This window comes from Neovison vison, chromosome 8 (assembly GCF_020171115.1).
Source record: "Neovison vison isolate M4711 chromosome 8, ASM_NN_V1, whole genome shotgun sequence".
NCBI classification, from domain to species: Eukaryota; Metazoa; Chordata; class Mammalia; order Carnivora; family Mustelidae; genus Neogale; species Neogale vison.
The window spans coordinates 26,495,432-26,516,515 of NC_058098.1; the positions used below are offsets into that span (position 1 = coordinate 26,495,432).

Sequence of the window (21,084 nt, forward strand, 5' to 3'; positions counted from 1 at the left end):
GCTGTGTGCCTGGGCTGCCTGCCCCATCTGTTGCCCTCAGAGAGGCCTTGTTCCAGGACCACACGGTCTCCCCTCCAGAGGTGGCAGGGGTCGGCAGGGATCCGACAAGCCCCTGAAAGTGACCCCCTGGGTGGGAGAAACCTTTGAGATCTCCTAGCCTTCCTTTCTGTCTCTATAGGCCCAGAGAAGTGGGGCAGCTATCTCAAAGGTGTCCAGAACACTAGCCAGGGACTAGGGCCCAGGGTCCTAGAGGGGAGCTGCACAGTCCTTAGGAATTTGGGAATTCAACATGGACTGCTTGAGGTCAAGTGCACATCTGTGGTAATCCACCTCAATGGTCTCATCTGCACAGTGGGGCTCATACTAGTGCCTGGAGTCTAAGACTGAAATGAGGTGAAATCTTCGAGTGAGGTGCTTGGGAACAATTTAATACACGGATACTTCCCATTCTCTGCTCATACCTGTCTTTTGGCCACCTCCGAACTGTCTGGAAACCAGTTATTTTCAGCCTTTGAACCTGAAGCCTGGGCATGAGCGAGCCCTGGGTTGGGAGCTGGAGGTCCGAGTCCTGGGCTGGTGGTCACCCCCTTCCACCTGTTTTCTCCACCCAGTGACCCCACAGCAGGCAGGTGGATAAAGGCTGGGCCCACCCCTTGCCTGGTCCACTGGGGATTCTTGCAGGCCATGGCTCCTTGCTGTCTTCAGCAAACTTTCACTGGGCCCCATTCCTTCCCATTCCAGCCTCTCAGGGGCCCTGGCCCTGTGCTGTGACTGGCCTCAGTGTGCGGAGGGGGTGGCTTCTAGCATCAGCATCCTTCTGGCCTTGCATAGTCATTTTGGGAAGAATGCTGGGAATGAGCAGAATAGGAATGATGGGGCTGTGATCTCCAGGGCGATCTAGAGTCCATGTGCTCTCCAGCTGAAGCCATAAAGACCTGGCTCCTGCCAGCCTGGGAATAAAATCTAAATTCTTCCCTGGGATCCATGAGGCCCTGCCCATTTCTCTAGCTTTGCAGATACTGGTCCTCTTGCTGAATCAGGTCAGCTTTTTGGTACCCTCCCTTGTCTCGCCAGGGTAGGTGGGCGATACATGGAGCATCTAACAGCCTCACTGCACCCAAGTGTTGGGAAGAATGTGAAGAAAACTAAACGGGGTGGGGGGGTGGTGGTTATGAAGGAGGGCTCGTGGGCCCCCTCTGCTGGCAGGAGGCATCCCTGGCGTGCTGAGCTAGCTAGGCACTAGGCGGGCATCCGTGAAGATGTTAGGACCTGGGAGGTCAGGGTCTCTCCCTGAGGTTGTGAGTTCCTAGTTCTTAGGAAGGGGCTTCCAGGCAAGTTTCTGAGTGGCAGGGTGAGCGCTAGTAAAGGCAAGATGCTGGGTGCAAAGAAACCCCTCCAGGGGCACAGTGGCCTATCTGAGCAATGGGATGACATTTTTTTTTAAGTGGGCTCCACACTGGGCATGGAACTCAAGCCCCAACCATGGGGCTTGAACTCACAACTCCGAGATCAAGAGTTGGACACTTAACCGACTGAGCTACCCAGGGGATCCTGGGATGAATTTTTAATGTAAGGCAAAGTCAGTCCACAATACAAAAATCTAAAAATCAGACCCACTTTTCCCGCCTGGCATCTGGGAGGGTGGGGGAGTTGGGGCTTCTTTTGCCTGCAGGGGATGAGAAGGGGCAGAGGAAGGCCAGAGAAGGGGGATGAGGGAACCAGGCCATGGGAGTCCCCGCAGGAGGGATCCTGTTGCCCCCGCCCCTCTGCTGGAGCTGCCCAGCCTCCCGCACCCTCGGCCTCCGGCGCCCTCTGCCCGTGCAGGCCTGTACTGGCCTGCCTCCGCCTGCCTGGCCTGGCCCTCAGAGGGTCAGGCCCCAGCTGTATCATTTCTCCTTCTTCTCCAGCCCCTTCGATGCCAAGGCCTCTGTTCCCTCTTTGGATCCCTCTGTCACTGCTGCTGCATCCTTAGGATTTGACTCCTCATAACTGACCAAAAAAACAAAACAATAAGAACAACACCTTTAGAGGAGGGGGAGAGCAGAACTTCCAGGCCCCACCTCCCCACCATCCCAGGAAAATCCCTGGGCACACAAGGAACACCAGCCTGGCATTCACGGCCCAGCATCTTCCAGGCTTGGCCCCGGCCCCACCGTATGCCCTTCTCAGACAGGTTGCTCTCCTTTTTCTGTGCCTGGTGGTGCCAAGAGGTAGTGGAGGGCAGCGGCAGATGGAGGAGAGGTTGGGCTTGGGTGGATTAACTTTAAGCTTCTTGGACCTTCCACTGGAGAGAGTGGGGAAAAAAATGGGGCAGCCAGGATGAGGCTATGGGAGGGGGGGCTGCTTCCCAGGGTGCGTGGCAGGTGTCAAACAACTCAGCCCCACGACGCAGGCAGGCAGGGGGCTGCTCTTCCGGGAAGTGGCAAGGTGCCACTCTCGAAGGCTGCCACCCTGCCTCAGGTCTTGCTATGGGCCCCATTTATTGAGCAATTGAGTTCACGCCAAGGACAGTACCTGTATCTCTTCCCCAGGTCAACCCCAGGAGGCAGGAATGTGCCCACTTAGATGAACAGAGAGAGGTTCTGGAAGAGGAAAGTGACCTGCCCAGGGTTTCTTATAGAGGGCAACAATAAGAGCATCTATTCCTGGATGATGAGGGCCGTTGCTCTCTGCTCTCTCACATGAAGCCCACACCACTGGCGAGGACAATGAGGTTCTAGAGCCCAGCTCCCGGCCCTGAAGCTGGGTATGGTGACTGCCTGGTGACAGTGGAGGACTTGCTGCCTACCCCTGGCAATGCTCCCGGCCCCATCCACTGGAGCTGGGGTGTCTGCCCTACCTTGGGCCCCGGGGCAGTGGGGGGAAGCGGGCAGGTGGGCACCTGCCGGGCATTACATGGCGCTGGGATTCTGCGGGCGCCGGCGGCGAGGGCCAGCTAGCTTCTGCTGCATGGAGTCGGCCAGGCTGGCGGGGGAGCCCGAGACTGTGGGGAAGTGGGTGAGCCTCGGGGTGTGAGGCAGGATTTCCGCCGAGGACTCGTAGCTGTGTGAGAGACAGAGAGACAGAAAAAAAGAGATGGAGAGGAAAAGACTAGGGGGGGAAGGGAAGGGGACAGAGACTTCTCTTGGAAGGAGCAGGGAGCAGAGCTATCTTATTTTTATCTTCCTCTGCATTTTCAGACTCAGTGCGAAAGCAGCTGGACTTACTAGGTGTATTAAAAAAAAGATGCATCCATACAAAGGGACACCATGCAGCTGTGCAAAAGAGCAAGGATGTTCGAGATGTGCAGGTGCTGCTGCAGAAACACCTCTGAGACCTGCTGTTTGTGTGAAAAATCCAGATGCAGAACACTCCAAGGGTGCTTCCATCCATGCAGGAATGCGCATGCGTGCTGTGGTGTCTGTGAGACAGCGCTCCGGGGTGGCTGCGGCGCGAGGGGGTTTTCCCTCTCCTGGCCATGAAATTTTGAGCCATGTGAGTGTGTGAACTAAGTGAATTAAAGAAAAAGAGCATCTCTCAAGGGTGAAGTAAAACAAAAGATAAGGTGGAGAATTAGGAAGAGAGCTGGAGAAAGAGAGAGACAACCCGCTCTTTCACCTTAACCCGAGAACCTCCTGGGAGCAGGGGCAGAGGGGCAGAGAGTGCCCATGTGGCAGAAGAGTTACGGAAAGCAAGCACTGAGCAGGTGCCCTCGCTCTGGGGGTTTAGAGCTTGACCCTATGTGGACACAACAGGACTGGGACTGATGGGGGGATGGTGACCGCAAGGCAGGGATGTGGCTGAGAATGGACGAGCCAGAGGGTGAGGGTAGGTGCTGAGCTCAGGGATCAGATCCCATCCGTCCCCACATCTGCCCCCAAGTTCACCCCCCAGCCTGGCCTCAGAGTCCATAGGGCTTTGCCAGCCAGGAGATATGGGCAGGCGGCTTGGGAGCCTGGGGCTTCTAGGCAAGACAGGGAGGGCAGAGGCAGGTACGGAGGAGGGGTGAGTCACAGGTTCCCTTGTAGGCAGCCAGGTGCACAGATGGCCCTGGCAGGCACTCGAGGGACAACCTGGAGGCCAGGCAGGTGGAGTGGGCAGCTTCAATTGCAGTTGGCAGCTATTTCTGGGTCCCTGGCAGGCGGGGTCAGTGGTGCTGGGGAGCAGACACCTGTTGGAGTCACGCAGGCCGTGGGCTATGGGTGGGGCTGTGCACAGGGTGTGGCAGAAGTGCATATGGCCACGGGGAAGGGGTATGAGTGCAAGTGAGACACTCACTGAGACAGAGCTATGGGTGAGAGCCACTGAGGCGGCTCAACAGGGACTGACACCTGGTTTCCAATCTGGGGCACCTCCTACCACACTAGGATCCTCCCTATTACTCACATGGGAAAGCTGAGGCTGGGAAAGGGAAAGACTTGCCTGAAGTCACATGGTGTCACAGGCAGGCTGGGAACCTGGGGCTTCTGACAGTGGGGCAGCCTGGGGCGGGAGGGAACTACACCAGCCAGTCCCTTCTGAAGACCCAGCAGGCATCTGGATGTGGGGGCTGCCCTCCCCTGGCTCCCAGCCCTGCAGAAAGGTTCCCACTGGTGCCACAGGCCAGGCACCCACGTGCTGGCAGAAAGGACTAGGGGTGGGGCCGGTGGCAGGAACAGTGTTCCCCTGGAGACGTGTACAAGCAGCCCGGCAGGCTCCACGAACTGCTTGCCGAGTGCACCTGTGCCATGCAGGTGTCTGCCCCCCGCCCTGCCTTACCTGAACATCTCCGTCACTTCCCCCTTCGCCAGTGCCACCAGGACAGGAAAGCCAATGCAGGCGGGGACCAGGTACAAGAGGGCAGGCTGTGAGAGAACAGAGCTGGTGACCAACTGCTGGGTGGCACACCTGCTCAGGGCCATGACCATCATTCCAGCCTTCTCCGGGGAATGACTGCTCAGGTTCCTAGAGCTAGTCAGTGGGTGCCTGGGCCTACACCTGGGGCTCCTGACCCCCTGAGCAGAGCTGCTCGTTCCTGGGAGGGAATGCAAGGAACCCAAGAAAGTCAAGCATGCAGGGCTTTAAAGGTACCCAGGCGTCTGGCTGGCAGTATCTTAATGTCCTGGGACATCAGGTTCAGTCAAGCAACCTCCTGAGTCCGCCCAACTCCCAGGGATTCCGCTTCCCTAATCTGGGGGTGGAAGTTTGCTCCAGGAGATGCTGTCAGATGCCGTTACAGTAAGACAACCTAGGCAGTCCGGCTCTAGAGCCTGTGCGGAGAGTCCTGGTGAAGCTGGGTTTAGAGGACAGGACGGAGAGCCTGTGGTGTATACTAGCCTGAGCTCAGCCTCCTGAGGAACATTTCAGTCCATCTCCACATTCCCTATGACCACCCTCCTTGTTCACACGAGGAAGGCTGATGCTTTGGGAGGATAGGGGACAGTACAGACCTCAGATATCTAAATGGTCAACGGGGGACTGGACCTCAGGAATATTGGATTCTAAAGCTATTCCTTTCCCTGTAGCCCCTGAAAGTTGAACATTACTTTTCAACCCTCTGTGACCTCTACTGCTCCCAGTGGCCCAAAGTCCCCCGTGAGACGTGACCCTGCTTCCTTCTCCAGTATTACTTGACTGGCTCTACTCTGGCGAAAATGACCTTTTTAAAAAAAAAAAAAAAAAAAGATTATTTATTTATTTATTTGACACAGAGAGACAGCACAAATAGGCAGAGCGGCAGGCAGAGGGATAAGGAGAAGCAGGCTCTCCACCAATCAGGCAGTCTGATATGGGGCTCGATCCCAGAACCCTGGGATCATGGCCTGAGCTGACGGCAGATGCTTAACCCACTGAGCTACCCAGGCATCCCACAATGACCATGTTTTGGTCCTTCTTGTCACCTCTAGCCACAGGCCCTCTGCACATGCAGTTTCTGCTGCTTGTGACGCTCTTCCCACTTCTGCCTAGACTCCTCCTCCTTCAGGCTTCTGCTTCCCTCCTACTTTCGTGAGGAAGCCCTCCCTGGCAGGGAGCCGGCCCTCTTGTTGCCTACCCTCCAGGCCCCTTGCCATTCCCTGCAGCGTTCTCTGGCAGTCCAGAGCGGGACATTGCTCTGCCATTACAGATGTCAGTCTCTCTGCTGCGAGGCTGTCACCTTCATGAGGGCAGAGTCCACGACTGTCTTGGTCACTGCTCTATTCCTGGTGTTCAGAAGAGGGCCTGGTAAGTACTAAGCAAATGGCTTCCTCATGGGTGCTCACGAAGTTAAGAGGGTGTTCTGGAGATGACTGGGGTAAGGGTGAGGAGACCCCACTCCTAAGGCAAGTGAGGTCAGAGAACAGGGCTCTAGAGCCCACCAAGCCTGACCTTCAGACCATTTCTTGGCACCTGCTATGTGTGGCCTGTGAGCCACACTGCTTCATACGTACTACCCTTGGAGCTAAAAACATAATCTGAGGCTTAGATAGGGATAAGGACTTGTCCAAGGTCACATGAGGTATGTAAAAGTGGCAGAGCTTCTCCCACTGTATCGGGGATTTGCTATGAGTTAGGCTTTGCGTAGGTCAGGTTTTAGGCCTTTTGGATGGCAACAGAATGACAATGACAAAAGTCTACACCAAAGTATGTGAGAGGCAGCCAAAGGAGTACTCAGAGGGAGATTTATAACATAACTCTAGATGCATTTATTAGAAAATAAGACTTGAAATAATTTTAGATTTCAAGTTAAGAAGCCAGAAAAAGAGGGGCACATGGGTGGCTCAGTCAGTTAAGCTTCAACCTTTGGTTCACACTCTGGATCCAAGGGTCCTGGGATCAAGCCCTGCATCAGGCTCCCTGCTCAGTGGGGAGCCTACTTCTCCCTCTGTGTGTGGTTTCTCATCTCCCTCTCTCAAATAAACAAAATCTTAAAAAAAAAAAGGGGGGGGGGAATCCAGAAAAAGAATAAGACACCAAAAAGCAGAAAGAAAATAATGATGGTAAAAGCCCAAATGGGGCGCCTGGGTGGCTCAGTTAGTTAAGTGACTGCCTTCGGCTCAGGTCATGATCCCAGGATCCTGGGATCAAGCCCCACACCAGGCTCCTTGCTCAGCAGGGAGACTGCTTCTCCCTCTGCCACTCCCCCTGCTTATGTTCCCTTTACCACTGTCTCTGTCAAATAAATAAATTAAATCTTAAAAAGAAAAAAAAAACCCCAAATGGATGGAACAGAAAATAAAGCAAATATAAACTTATCAGAATTTAATTTCTCAAAAGGCCTCCTCACACCCACTTTGCAAACAATGAGACAGGATCAGAAGAGGGAACTCCTCACACAGTTGGCCAGGATGTGGCTTTAAGTACCTCTCCGTGTCTAAGTCTTCATCAAGGCCAGGCCAGGCAAAGTAGAGGGCTTCCATGGGAGGAGGGGTAGGGGAAAGGTGGTACAAGTTTAGCTTCCCCAAGGCCTTGAGAGCCAGGAGTCACCGAAGGGCTGCTGTGGGAGGTGGTGAGGTTGCTATTCTCAAGGCACCAGGGGCCTGCTTCAAGGTCAGTGCTGAGCAGAGGCTGGGATGTACAGCTCCAGACAGCAAGCTGGGTGGTAGGGCTCTTGACATTCCACCCAGCGTCGGCTCTGCCGTGTGACCCCGACTAAACTGCTTCCCTCTCTGTACAATGAAGACACCCGATCATCCTGAAGGGCCTTTCTAGGTGGCTGCCAGACCCCTGGCTTGGAGTGGGATTTAAAAAAAAAAGATTTATTTGAGAGAGAGTGCGCACATGTGAGCACAAGCACATGGAGGGGCAGAAGGAGAGGGAGAAGTCTTAAGCAGACTCAACACTGAGCATGGAACCTGATGCCAAGGCTCGATCTCAGCACCCTAAGATCATGACCTGAGACGAAACCAAGAGTAGGACACTTAACTGACTGTGCCTCCCAGGCACCCCTGGAGTAGGTTTTTGATAGAGGCAACAAGGGCTGAAGACATGGGCAGTGGGGACTCCCACCTAGGGAATTGCTGGCACTGGGACTGCATGTGTCTTAGAAAGGAAGAGGGTCCTCAAGAAACAGGTCCCCTTGTGTCCTGGATCTTTTTTCCAAGACTTCCAGGGAGATGCCAAGGTGGATGATGGGACAATGGCTAGATTGCTGCTGGGGTGTAGCACAGGCCTGGGGCCAGGGTTAGGAATCCAGGGTTCCAGCTGGGGCCTAGCTCGACTTGCTGCATAACCCAGGAAGTCTCGTCTCTCTGGGCTACATAATGCCCACACAGAAGGCCTCTCCAGCCACCGCGGGAGTGCCCAATGTGGGGTGGGATTCAGAGTCTAACCAGGCAGAAGGCAAGGCTGCCACCTGGTGGCCACGGGGGGAATGGCGCTCAGATTGGAACAGATGGGGCTGGGAGCGGAGACTTCCCAGAGGCCTCTAAGCTAGTACCCCCAAGCCATGTCCAATAACTCGGTGACCTCCTTGTTGAGTGTCACTCTTGGCTGACACAGCTCTCCAGGCTATTTGGAGTAGAAATGAATGAGAGGTGGTTTCTCACTGAGTCTTGGTTCCTCCACCTATAGGCTGGGGGGGATCCTGGACCTTGGACCTTCTGTAGAATGAGAGAATACTATCTACTTTTTAAGTATCACAGATACTATAGAGAGTAAGTGAGTTAATGAGCAAAAGAGTTTAGCATAGTGCCTGCCACACAGTAGCTGCTCAACGAACAGCTACTGTGATGAATTCAAAGGTGGTTTCTCAGTGGCTGGTGGCCCTGGGAAGGGGGAGACCAGAGGGAGTGGAGGATGGAGGGGACAGTGCCAAGAATGACAGTGAATATGACCTGGGCCAGGCAAAATTCTGAGCACTCTCCTTATACTAATTCATTACCTCCTAAAAAAGCCCCAGGCTGGCTACTATTACTATCCCGATTTTTTAAAAAATTAATCACTGAGGGAAATCAAGCATAACTTCAGCAAGCTGCCCAGAGCCCTGCAGTGAACAGATGGAGGAGTGTGGACTTCCTCCCACCTGTGTCCCTTCAGCCCTCATTCCACCCAGCCTTTCCCACCGCCAGGGGTCCAGAGCCTGGGTTTGGATGTCACGCGACACAGGTTTGGCTCCTGGCTCTACCACGCGCTGGCCGTGTGGCACATACCCTTCATCCACTCATGAGGGCCCCCATGAAGAACTCGGCAGAGCCTGACACATGGGACGTGCTCTGATTTCCAGAAGACGTAATCCTGTCTGCTGGCTGTCCCCTCTCAGTCTTACCCTCTTCGGGCCACAAGGACCACTCTCAGCCTTCATCCTGCTCTGATTCACTCTACGGCAGCTCCCTACCCAGCGTGCTGGGAGGAGGGCGCAGAGGCTGGCCTGCCTGGGGAATCAGAGGAGAGGGCCCCTGACACCTCATCACTCATCTGGTAAGGTAGGCACTGGGCCAGAACACCCAACATCCACCCCAATACTGTTACGTCTGCCCCACTATGGAGGTGCAGAAGCCAGAGCCCCTCTTTCCTAGACTCCTTGCGGTGGGGGCCACAGGACACTGATCTGGCCCATGAGATGAGAGCTGCAATCTGCCAGGAGGGTTCTGGAAGGTTCTGTCTTCCTGATGAAGGCAACAAGCATGGTTGGTATTTGTGCTCCTCCCCCTTGCCACTCACATGCCTGTGCTACCTGGAGCAGCTACTGGCATCCTGCAACGGCCGCAGGTGAAAGGCCAAGGGTCACAGACGTGCCCCCGCTGACACTGCTGGGGAGCACCTACCCCTGGACTGCTTGTGCATGTCACAACAAACAAGCCCTACATACGGAAGTCCCTGCTAGCCACAGTGGGAGCACTCACCACGCATCCCCCCCCGCACGCAGTACAGCCCCATTCACCTGGGCATGCTTGAAGATGTGCATGATGAAGATGGTGAGGCCCAGGCCGAAGATGTAGGCTGCAAAGCTGGTGTAGAAGTAGGTGTGAGTGTTCTTCTTTAAGCTTCAGGAAGGTGTGGGGAGAAAGAGGAGGAGGGTTAGTTGCAGGCATGGGAGGAGCACCATCTCTTCGGAAGGGGGAGCTGGGGAAGACCCTGGAGGTGTGCGATGGCTGAAAGGCTGGCACTGGGCATGCATCCCGGGACTGTCCCAGCTATAGGTCTTTGGACAAGTCACTTTCCTTCCTTAGGCCTCCATTTATTCATCTGCAAAATGGGAAAACCGTGATCCATCTGCTCAGTGACTGTGAATATCAAGGGCCATAACCTAAAACAGTGGCTTTAAGGCCTTAGCTACCCTACAAATCACCTAGAGAGCTTACAAAAAACCCCCCAAAACAAAAAATTCCAGGTCCAATTCCCTGGGGAGTCTGACTGATTAGGGCCGGGGCAAAGTCCAGGAATCTGCATTTTGAGAAGCCACCCCGGTGAAGCTATGAGTCACACTTTGGGCGACACTGATGCAGAAGCTGCACCACTGACTTACTCCTTTCCAGAGCAGTGGCCGTAAAAGATCAGCGAACCTGTCGCACATGCTAAGTAGCTGCTGATCATGTGGTTAAAGTGCCAGGGGCTTCCGGGAGACCAGCCATCTGAGAGGACTGAATTGCACTGCCGTTACCAGACTCCCCTTCACGACCTCAGCTCTGTGACCTCTGCGTGTCCCTGGCACCCAGCACAATCCCCTCGCCACCCCCCACCCCTACCCCAGCTACCGCTGAGCCTGGTTCTGCTGCCGTGGAGCCTGGGGTGAAGCCGACCACTGTGGGCATGTGGCACAGATTGCAGAACCATCTCGGAAAGGCTGGCCAATCCTGCCCATCCAGGCTAGGAATGAGGTTCTGCTTCTGAGGGTGCTGGCAGCCAAACATGATTTTGTGTCGCTAGCCAGTAGCCCAGGGACGCTTGTGGGTTCTCTTTGCGTCACCTCTGCACAGCCAGAAGTACAGCTGGCTGGCACAAACGTGCCTTTATTTACTGACTGGCCAGGTCCCTCCCAAAGGCTAATAAGCCCGTGGACATAAGCAGAGGCAAGTTTCACAGACAAACCCGATTTCAGAGACACTGGTACAGTTTCTTGTTACCACTGTCAACACTATTACTGCTTTTGCAATTATGAGGCACAAGGAGATTAAGAATAAAGTTCACAAACCACCTTGAAATTCGGTGCACATACTGTGAACCTTCCACTGGGAAGACCGCGCCACCTACTGGTGGCACGCCCAACTGCATTAACAGTGGAACCTTTCCTGTTGGAAGTGGTGACTGGAGTTGGCCCCCTTCCCGCTCCTTGCTCAGTTTCCACAATGGACTCCAAAAATCTGAGTGAGGGGAGCACGCAGGGAGCAGCCAGAGAAGCTGGGACACAGTGACCTGAGCCTGGGCTGATAATGCATGATGACGACTGGACTGCAGCTGGGTCTCCCTGTGGCCCTGTGCTCAGCGCTCCCTCCAGGTTTTCCTGGTAATGCCAAGGTCTGAGCTCTTGTTTACCACAAAAGTTAAGAATGAGAAACCTTAGCCCAGAAAGGTCAGATCACTTGCCAAGGTCACGCAGTGAGAAAGCACTATGAGTACCACTAGGACCTTCTGGGTTTAAATCCACTGGGAGTGTGATCCTTTTTTTCTTTTTGGCCAGAGGGTCTTTGAACAGTCAATACGTCAAAGTGCAGATAAATCAGAAACGCACGGGCCACTGCGGCAGCAGAAGGTCTGATCAGAGGTCATCTCTTCTAGGCTCCTGAAAGCCACCAAGGATCCCCTGGGGTACCCTGCCCAGGGAAGCCCCCCCCCCCACTCATGGAGCTTGAGGGCTAGGGTTTCCAAGTAGCTTACCTGATGTCAAACCGTAGCAGCAAGGCAATGAAGATCCCTGAGGGCAGAGAGCCAGGGTTAGTGGCAGGGAAGCCAGTACCTTGGGAAGGCCTGGGGATGGAGTCTCCCGCCTGGGATGGGGAGGAGGGGGAGGAGTGGGGTAGTGGACGAACAATCAACCTGGTGTTCCCAGTCATGGAGCAGTCACCGGGGCCAACACTGCCGACCACCAGCAGAAATCCTGTCTATCATCAGGCCTCCTCAGAACAATAAGAAGGTCCCAGGAGTTAGCTTTGGTCTGGGACTACACTGACCTCATAGCACCCTACTGTGTCACACTGGGCCCATCTACCCAAATGTTTATGGAGGCCTTCTAAGTACCAGGCCCTGTAGACAACAGGAAGCAAAATCAATGTACCCACAGAACTCAACCAACGTGACAGGAGTGGACATGGCGATCAAACAGGAACAAAATTCACTCGGAGATCCTAACTGTGAAAGGGTGCTTTCTATGTCATGGGTAGGTATATCTGGGGATATGCCAGGCGAGCGGTCGTGGGTGGAAGAGGAAGAAGGGCTTCTTTAAGGAAGTGATGCTTGCCAGGGAGAAGGAACAGCACATGCAAAGGTCCTGAGGGAAGAGGGGTTAGGGTGTGGCATGGGCCAAGGAGCCAGGAAGGCTGCAGCCCGGAGCAGGAGATGCAGGAGATGGACCAGCCAAGTGGGGCTGTGGGGCACAAGGAGGAACTGGGTCTCTTCCCTGAGTGAGGGAACACATGGAAGAATTCCGAGCAGGGGAACAACCTGAACAGATTCTGGGAACAGACCTTGTGGCAACTTTTAGTTGGAGGGCAGAGAAGGGGCAAGCAGACCATCAGGAGGTTCTGCGGGAGGGCGGGGGAGAAGGACTCACTCTGCTCACCCACTGCACCCCTACTGGCACTTCCAACCCCAGCCCAGACACCCCAAAAGCCCAAGACTCTACAAGACACAGCCAGCCGGGCCAGCCTCTGTATGCTACTCACATACGACGACCATCTGTGTCTGTCCCCTGCTGGTCTCAGGGCTCAGACAGGGCAAGGGCTGAGCTGATCAGAAGCACTGACTGGCAGCATAGGACTTACTTTATGTTATTATTTATTTATTTTGAAAGATTCTATCCTTAAGCAAGCTGTATACCTGATGTGGAGCTCGAACCTACAACCATGAGATCAGGAGTTGCACGCTCCACCGAGCCAGCCAGGCGCCTCAGCAGATGACTGATGTTCAATCGGGAAGTGAGGGAGTCTCCCCAGAGACCTGGGGACTGTGTGTGAGGAGGAAGTGGGTGGCTGGAGAAGGGACAAATGCCACCTTTCTGGAAACAAATGCCACCTTTCTGGAAACAAAGCCGGGGACTCAGCATCCCCCTGGCGGACGAATTCTACAACTGTTCTCCAACTCAGAGCCTTTACCGCCTGTCAGGCACCTGGTCCTCAGAGCAGTGCTCTGCGGCAGCCAATGCTTTGAGGGATGTCATTGGGGCGCTGCGAGGGTGCAGTTGACTTTCAGCTACTGAAATCACCAGAAGACTTAGATAAGTAGGTACACGCAGGGGTGTCCTGTGCACACCCCAAGTCCAGAACCATGACCACCCAGGATATTGGGGAAGCTGTGGGGGTGCCTGGGGCAGCCCACGCCCTGTACAGCGAGCTGGCTGCTTTCCAGGACTCAACTTCTTCTGCCCGATGGAGCTGCGCCACCCCCCCCCCCCAGCCCTGCGAGTTATGGAGAGTCTTGGGAACTCGAGCAAGTCTTTTCGAGTCTCGGTTAGCTCATCTGTAAAACTGAAATACCTTTACCTCACTGGGCTTTGAGGAGCAGCAAATCAACAATGTAGGAGAAGCAGCTGGCCCAGGGGCGGATGCCCAGCAGATGCCCGAGAGCCACAGTGGCTGGGGCGATCACCTGCCTACTGCTGCCATTGCTGTTACAGGCCATTTCTGACAGGGGAGGTTTTTCTGCAGATGGGTGACCTGGGGTGGGGGCTTGCTAGTGCATGAAGCTATGAAAGTCCCTTTACTTCCAGGCCTCAGTTTCCTTGCTGTAAGAGATCACCTCTCCTTCACGGCCACACAACACCAAAGTGTCGCAAGGGAAGTGGCTGTGCCACCATCCCAGAATATTAGAACTGCCATCGTTTCTTAGAGTGAAACATAGGTTGGCTTTTCATTTGCTCTGCACTTTCTTCTTTTAAGCAAGCACCAGGGGTGCTTCTCGTCCTTGGACTCTGAGCCTCTGGACTACAGGAACAAGTGTGCCCTTCGGATACCTGCCACCAGGCCCAGATCTGCAGAGACACACATCAGCCATGGCAGAGGCTGGCAGAACAGCAGCTCGGCTTTGCTCCAAGGCTTTGGGATGGTAGCTGAGGCTGCCCCAGGGTCAGGCCATGCTGCAGGCCCCCAGGGCTGTGTGCCCGGAGCTCAGGTGCACAGATGAGCACCCACATGTGGACGGCTCTGTGGTCTGCTCCCGTGAACCAGCCCTTTGCCGAGAGGACAGGAGTGCCCGCTCATGGTGCCCCGCGTTCCTGCACGCAGGCACGCTGTCCCTGGGACCGGGGGAGGAGGACCCTGGGGACGGTGGCAGTCCCAGTGGATAGGTCCTACTCAGAAACACTGGCAAGGGACAGGCACGCGCGTGAAGGCTCATGAGATGTGCTTCTCACAGAATATACTTCAGTCTGTCACAGACACTTCTTTTAGCTGTTCTGCAGTAAGGACTATTCATTCAGTCAGACCAGAAGCTCTGTGAGGACGGTCTTGTTCACTGCTGTCCTCCCGCACCCCCGCCACCCACGCCCCCGTCCCAGCTGCCCGGCTCAGCACCTGGCATGTGACTGGTGCTCGACCATGGGCTGACACGGGGCTGGGTGTCTGGAATCTCCGTCCCTTCCCCACTCCCAGTGGTGATGCTGCATAGCAGTACTCCTCCTCCTCCTCCCCCGCCCCCCAGGTCCCTCCAGCACTCACACCGGGGCCCCCATCCCGGCCCGCTCACCAGGAATGACGATATCTCCGAGTCCCAGCATGGCAAAGTTGTCCGCTTCTAGGCCCTTCTCCAGCAGGTCCTGGGGAAACACCACTGTGGGGGGAGGCAGGGATGCGAGGAATGGGTGAGAGGCAAATTTAGACTGTCTATCCCCCACCTCTGTTGCATGAAACGCACACACCTGCATTTAAAGATGGGCGAGCGTGGAGGCAAGAGAACGGGGACAGGCTGAAGGGCAAAGTCTCCACCTGGAACCACAGCAGGTTAGAGGGGGAGGAATCTAGGGTCACCTAGATCAAATGCTGCCTGCCTTCATGGAGCTAGAACTCACACAACACACCATTCCAGTGCTCTTTGGTAGCTATGGAAGCCTCTGGTGATGTGGGATTGACCCTAAAGCCACACGGATGAAAGGGACCAAAGAGCCCACACGGTGCTGACATCTACTTGGCTTTCCATCTCACTCTGGCGAGGGTGGGGACAGGTGGTGGCCTTACTCTGCGGCAAAGGGGAGCCTGGGCTGGAGGCCCTTCCTGGATGTGCCAAACTCCTACAGACTCCCTACGCAGAGCCCCTAACTCAGAGATCATGCAGGCCCAGTCGTTTAGACAGTCAGTCACGGATGGACAGAGACGCCTCCTCTGTGCCCGGTTAATGGCAAGAGGTGGTGGAACTGGATCTCATCCATAGCGCCTTGCTGTTTTTTTCTTTTTAATATTTATTTGGGAAAGAGAGCTAGAGAGCACAAGGGAGAGCAGGGAGGTGGAGGGAGAGGGCAAGGCAGGCTCCCTGAGATTGTGGCCTGAGCCGACGGAGCCGTCCGGGAGCCCCTCCATAGTGCCTGTGAGCAGAAGAGCACTTAGGTGCGGGCTCCAAGGTGAGACTGCATGGGTCTGAATCTTGGCTCTGCTCTGTGACTTTGCACAGGTTACTTAGCTGCTCTGTGCCTCAGTTTTCTTACCTGTGAATGGGTATAAGAGAACTGACCCCACAGAACTGTGAAAATCGAGATGATTTGCACACATTGTTAACTGTCACCCCATGCCTTCTTTATCAACCCAGTTCTGACTTGGGGTGCAGCAGCCTTCCCACGGGATGAATCCAGTGGCACAAGATTGGGGCAATCTGGACAACCCCGGCTCCTGAATTCCTGATTTCCCTTCCAGCTAGGGGTGGCCACATGACCCAGCTCCAGCCAAGGATACGTAAGCAGAGGTATGCCGGGGTTTCTAGGTGAGCCTGTGCCTCCCTAACGAACACACAGATGCCCTTCCCCATCTACTTCTTCCCGCCCTGAGTGCTCAGTCACTGTGATTTACAGATCCCCACATTCGATCTTCCCAGTCCTGGTACCATTCAATTCTAAGAGGCGGATGTGAAAACCAGGGCCCAGATAGGTGAATGAAGATCTTGCCTAAGGCCACCCAACCAGCTAGCGTCATATCTGAGATTCCAATCCAGGCAGCTCAGCTTACGCACTCTGCTATCCTGCTTGAGCACCACGCCTAGCAGTTGAGGGCAATGGGCCTTCTCCCCACGCCAGAACCCAAGTTTGACAGTGTCACTGCCCTCTTCAGGGCCTTCCAATGGCTCATTCACTGCCCCCTGGGCAGTCCAGGCTTCCTGGAATGATACTCTTGGCTTCCCAAATCCGGTCACTTTTCTGCTCCTCTCCTAAACTCAGCCACGTTCCCTCCCCAATCCTTCTCTGCTCCCAGGGCCCTCCGTGCATTTTCCTGCCTCTGCCCTTCGCTGAAGCCCTGTTCTCTCTTTCAAAGGCCTGCCCTGCCCCAGCCTCCTTGGTGAACACGTGTTCTTTATCCTTCATGAAAGCTTTCCTGGCACCCGGGCTGGCTTCATCCATCATGGCACGTGGGGACCAGGGGCCGCCCTGCCTGGCCCAGCACCTGTTCTCCTGCCACAGAACAGCCTTGCTTTTACACCCCTGGTTCTGGGGGGCTGCCAACTCAAATACTCTGCTCCCAGACACTGAGGAGGGCCATGACCCAGGCCCGTCCACTGTGATCCTCCGTCTCCCCAGCAGGAGGGCCTGGCTCATGGGCCCATTGGTTTATTCAAACCAAAGCTGGCTGAAACTCGTTTCCCTCCAGTCACTGAGCTGGGACCATCGCACCAGGGAGCAGTGTGCATCCAGGAGTGTCTGTCCAGCTCACGGAAGTCCATCTGCAGCAGCAGTAAGGCTTTGAGGACAATAGCTCTTTCTCGATCCTCTGAGGCCAGCTTCACCCTGGCTGCCCAGTGCTCACGGTGCTCGCTTCCCAAGACCAAAGCCTTGCCAACAAGACTCTCCCCTTATTTCTTGTTATCAGCCTGACTAATTCCATCCTCTTCTTTGGGTCTCGTAATCCCAGGAGGGGACCCTTGAGTGGTCGGAGCCTTAAACTCAAACCTGATCATGACTCCTCCCCCGCCATCCCCAATACCAGTTTGGGTTTGGGTCTGTGGCCATGCCTCTACTGAGGCATGAAGTTCTTTCTCTCTGCCTCTGGGCATGGCTGAGTGAGGAGTCAGTACTAGGAGCTGTGGCAGCTAGCTTGGGACCACGAGGCCATGAGCTGCAGGGACAGGTGGCCACGCTGAAGATGGTGGGGTAGACACTGAAGCCAGCCAGCTCTCAGTGACGGCACTCGGTGAGGGCCGGTAATGCACGGCCGAGACGCTGTGCCGCGGGCCCGCCGCAGAGAGGGACGACACTCCTGCGCGGCTTACTGATGCCTACATGCCCATCACTGGATTTTCTCATCTTTATAAACAATGGGTAGCTACATGGAAGAACAAAACCTGAGCCGTGTGAGGGGTGCGGGACAGACCGTACAGGATAGCGCGCCCAGGAGCGGCTTTGGGCCTTAGTGTGGAACCTCCTTTCCTGGAGAGCCCCCGCGGGCCCCGCTGCAGGCCCTGTTAGACAGCCTCGCTGTCTCCTCCCTTCACACACTACACTGGGGCCAAGCGGCAGGACGCCAGGGCCTGGGCAGAGCGTGGCTGCATGTGAACACAGCCAGATGAATCAAAGAGGGGATGGAAACCAGGCTGGAGACACAGGACAGCGTGGAGAAGGAAGAGATGCGTGTGGAAGAGCCAAGGGAGAGGTATGGACCAAAACAGGGACCACGAGGGGGGAAGGGCCATGAGGTGGAAAGAGAGGGGCTCCCCACGGTGGATGTGGTCACTTACATTTTATTGGTGCCTCAAAGGACTTGGCCACTGTCACCATCACGTTGGTGCCAAATACCTAGGAGGAGAAGACAGGAGTCTGGAGGGAGGTGAGGGCCAGACAGGAAAGGAACCCTGTCCTAGGAACTCCTTTTCTTTTTTTTTATCTTATTTCTTAAAAGATTTTTATTTATTTATTTGACAGAGAGAGATCACAAGTAGGCAGAGAGGCAGGCAGAGAGAGGAGAAAGCAGGCTCCCTGCTGAGCAGAGAGCCTGATGCGGGGCTCCATCCCAGAACCCTGAGACCATGACCTGAGCTGAAGGGAGAGGCTTAACCCACTGAGCCACCCAGGCGCCCCATTCTCTCTTTTTTTTTTTCTTAAAAAAGACTTATTTTAGAGAACGAGAGAGGGAGAGCACGGGGGGATGGGCGGAGGGAGGGAGGGAGAGAGAGAAACTCCAGGAGACTCCTTTCTCAGCTCAGAGCCTGATGTAGGTAGGGCTCGATCTCAAGGCCCTGAGATTATGACCTGAGCCGAAACTAAGAGTCGGATGGTTAACTGACTGAGCCACCCATGCGCCCCAGTCCTGACACAATGCTGCCTGAGACCCACAGGGAAAGGGGCAGGGAGTGATGAGGTGCTCCAGATTAGATGTGAAGCCGAGATTAGGTGGCTACTGATTTTGGTCATAGGGATACCTCGTGGGACTCTTGGTTCTGGGCAATAAACAGGGCAATTTGAAGGAGCTGGGAAAGGGCCTTTGATGGTCCAGGCTGGGTCTCCTGTATGTTCAGGGCTCTGCTCCTCCTAGGAGATGAAATTCTCCAGCACCATGAAGTCCTCCAGCACTACCCACTTAAGGGGGAAAGAGGCTGCCTGAGGCCAGGGAAAGGTGCCGAAGTCAGGCTGCCCTTGATCCCTCAGTGATGGCTGTTGGGAGTGAGCGTGGCACGTGAGGGACCAGTGTGTGCCAGAATGTGCTGCCCCCCAGCAGCCTCTGTCCTCAGACTGGTGCCCGCACTGGGCCCATTCACCAGTATTAACCTCCTCTGCCTCAACTTCTCTGGGTCCCAACTTGCTTGCCAGAAAGAAAGAGGAAAGGAACAGCTCTGCCAGGACCACTGGGAGAGGAAGTGATGGTGGCTAGAAGGCCTGGTGGCTAGAAGGCCTGGGGCACAGCGTGGGCTCTCAGCCACATGGAGAATCTGTTCTTTCATTTGTTTCACAGACGAGGGCAAGTGGGCCCAGAGAAGACCTGCTCTGGGGTCTTAATTTCCAGGCTGAGGCAACCGCCTTCTACCAGATGACTGCTGTAAGACAGGGACAGAGGAGGCAAGCAAACCCCCTTAAAAAAAATTACTGATTTATTTGAGAGAGGGAGAGAGAGCACAGAGGAAGAAGACTCCCCACTGAGCAGGGAGCCCGATGTGGGGCTCTATCCCAGAACTCTGAGATCATGACCCGGGCCGAAGGCAGAGGCTTAACCAACTGCGCCACCCAGGCGCCTGGCAAGGGGCCCTTTGTGCCCCAGCCCCACTCACCCAGAAGACATCGTAGATGAAGAGTCCACCCAGCAGGATGCAGCCGGTGCTCACGTTGTTCAGGTGCAAGAGCTCCACCCCGTTGAGGGAGAAGGCCAGGCCAAAGAGATTGTTGGCAATCCAGTGCTGGGGAAAGGCGGGAGTGAGATTGGCTGTCTGTCTACCCTGCTCCCGCATCCTCTCTCACGCTCCCCTCATCCTGCCCCAGGCCCTGGCTCCTTACCTTCCTCAGCAGGTACCAGACGCCAACGATGCTGCTCAGGCCCAGGCATACCAGGTCCTTGGCGTCAAATTCATAATTGATGATCTCTGGGCAGAGAGGCCGGGTAAGTCCACTCCCCGGGGCGGGGCTGCCCCTCCCACCTGTCAGCCCCTGGACGGAGGAGGGCATGGCTGTGGGCACTGTCAGAGCCTCCCCAGCACCCCCTCCCCGCCCCGATTTCCTAGAGGAGGGCCTGGAGGCCCAGAGAGAACACAGGCCTGGTGCAGGGTCAGTGGGAGGTAGTCCGTGGTGTCAGAAGCACGGACTCTGCATTTGTAGCTGGGTGACCTTGGGGGAGGCAATTCCCTCTCTGAGCTTCAGTCTCCTCCTCTGTAAAAAGGGGACTGCGGCACCTCCCCCACAGGGCTGCTCTGGGGAGCAAGGGAAGTGGTCCTCACGAAACACTCAGCACAGTGCTTGGCAAACAGTGGGTGCTCGGTCAATGCCAGCTGCTACCCAGGTCTTTAGCTAGGTCCCAGTCCATTCGGGAATCTTCCTACTTTGCCATCAAAGGAAAGCAAGAAGGTTGCTGGCAGCCCTACATCACCAGCAAAAGAGGAAGAGGAAGAAGGTGACAGTTGGAGCCTGGAGAAAGTAGGAGGGAGCCCCTGTGTTCTCCTGAGGGGGGCTCTGAGGCAGACATTCCCTATCACTTCCAAGTTTCCCAGTGAGGAAGCGCAGGAAGGTGGTGGGGCTTGCCTGGGGTGAGAGAGCGCAGCCATTTCTTTCAGATTCGAGTGGAATGGACTGCTGGTTGGCCCCAATTTTTGTTCTTTCCTCTCTGGTGATGGCATCCTGGGGAATTTTTTTTGGTTTTTAATTCAAGTTAGTTAACATAGTATAGTATTATTTTCAGGAAGCACCTTGGTGATTTTTAACTGGATGTGAAGCCAATCGGCTCAGGGCCACATCTTCTGATGTGCCCTAGAGCCAAACGGACCATGATATGGTGACAGTACCCCACTCTGGGCCCAAGAGTCACCCGAATGTGACAGAGCACAAGACAGATGGAGCCTTGGACCTCAAAGACTCTGTGGTGCAAGCTTAGCTTTTTTTTTTTCTTTTTTTTTTTTTAAGTTCAACAGTCATCTCTTAGGCACAGATGCATTTGAAATGCAAAGGAATGACTTAAACTCACCCCTCTCTGGGAATAAGGCAGAATGCGTCAGGCACCCGTAAGACAGAGTGACATTCCCAAGCTCAGACTTTGATGCAAGAAATACTTTTCATTTGGTCAAGCCCTCGCCAATCGTGTTACAGCACCAGTACGCCTATCTGAACCAACCCACAAAGCCCAGGCTTTTCCCAAGGTCCCAGAGTTTTCTTTTCTTTTCTTTCTT

The 21,084-nt window shown here is 55.1% G+C and overlaps 1 protein-coding gene across 7 annotated transcripts in view; it reads right to left on the reverse strand.

Annotated features, from left to right (window-relative positions):
* Positions 1 to 1,533: 1,533 nt before the first annotated feature.
* Positions 1,534 to 21,084, reverse strand: part of HM13 (histocompatibility minor 13) — a 41,449-nt gene continuing 21,898 nt past the window's right edge. For 2 of the 7 annotated variants that reach the window (XM_044263285.1, XM_044263284.1), the window contains 10 exons: positions 19,706 to 19,791; positions 19,483 to 19,608; positions 17,959 to 18,016; positions 14,773 to 14,856; positions 11,752 to 11,788; positions 9,818 to 9,920; positions 4,738 to 4,823; positions 2,896 to 3,042; positions 2,108 to 2,284; positions 1,534 to 1,989 (listed from right to left, as the gene is read on the reverse strand). In XM_044263285.1, coding sequence (XP_044119220.1) covers positions 1,887 to 1,989; positions 2,108 to 2,284; positions 2,896 to 3,042; positions 4,738 to 4,823; positions 9,818 to 9,920; positions 11,752 to 11,788; positions 14,773 to 14,856; positions 17,959 to 18,016; positions 19,483 to 19,608; positions 19,706 to 19,791 — 1,007 coding nt within the window. In that variant the 3' untranslated portion in view covers positions 1,534 to 1,886. Of the gene's footprint in view, positions 1,990 to 2,107; positions 2,285 to 2,839; positions 3,043 to 4,737; positions 4,824 to 9,817; positions 9,921 to 11,751; positions 11,789 to 14,772; positions 14,857 to 17,958; positions 18,017 to 19,482; positions 19,609 to 19,705; positions 19,792 to 21,084 lie in introns of all 7 variants that reach the window. The other 5 variants (XM_044263287.1, XM_044263286.1, XM_044263289.1 and 2 more) reach the window with 3 other exon arrangements.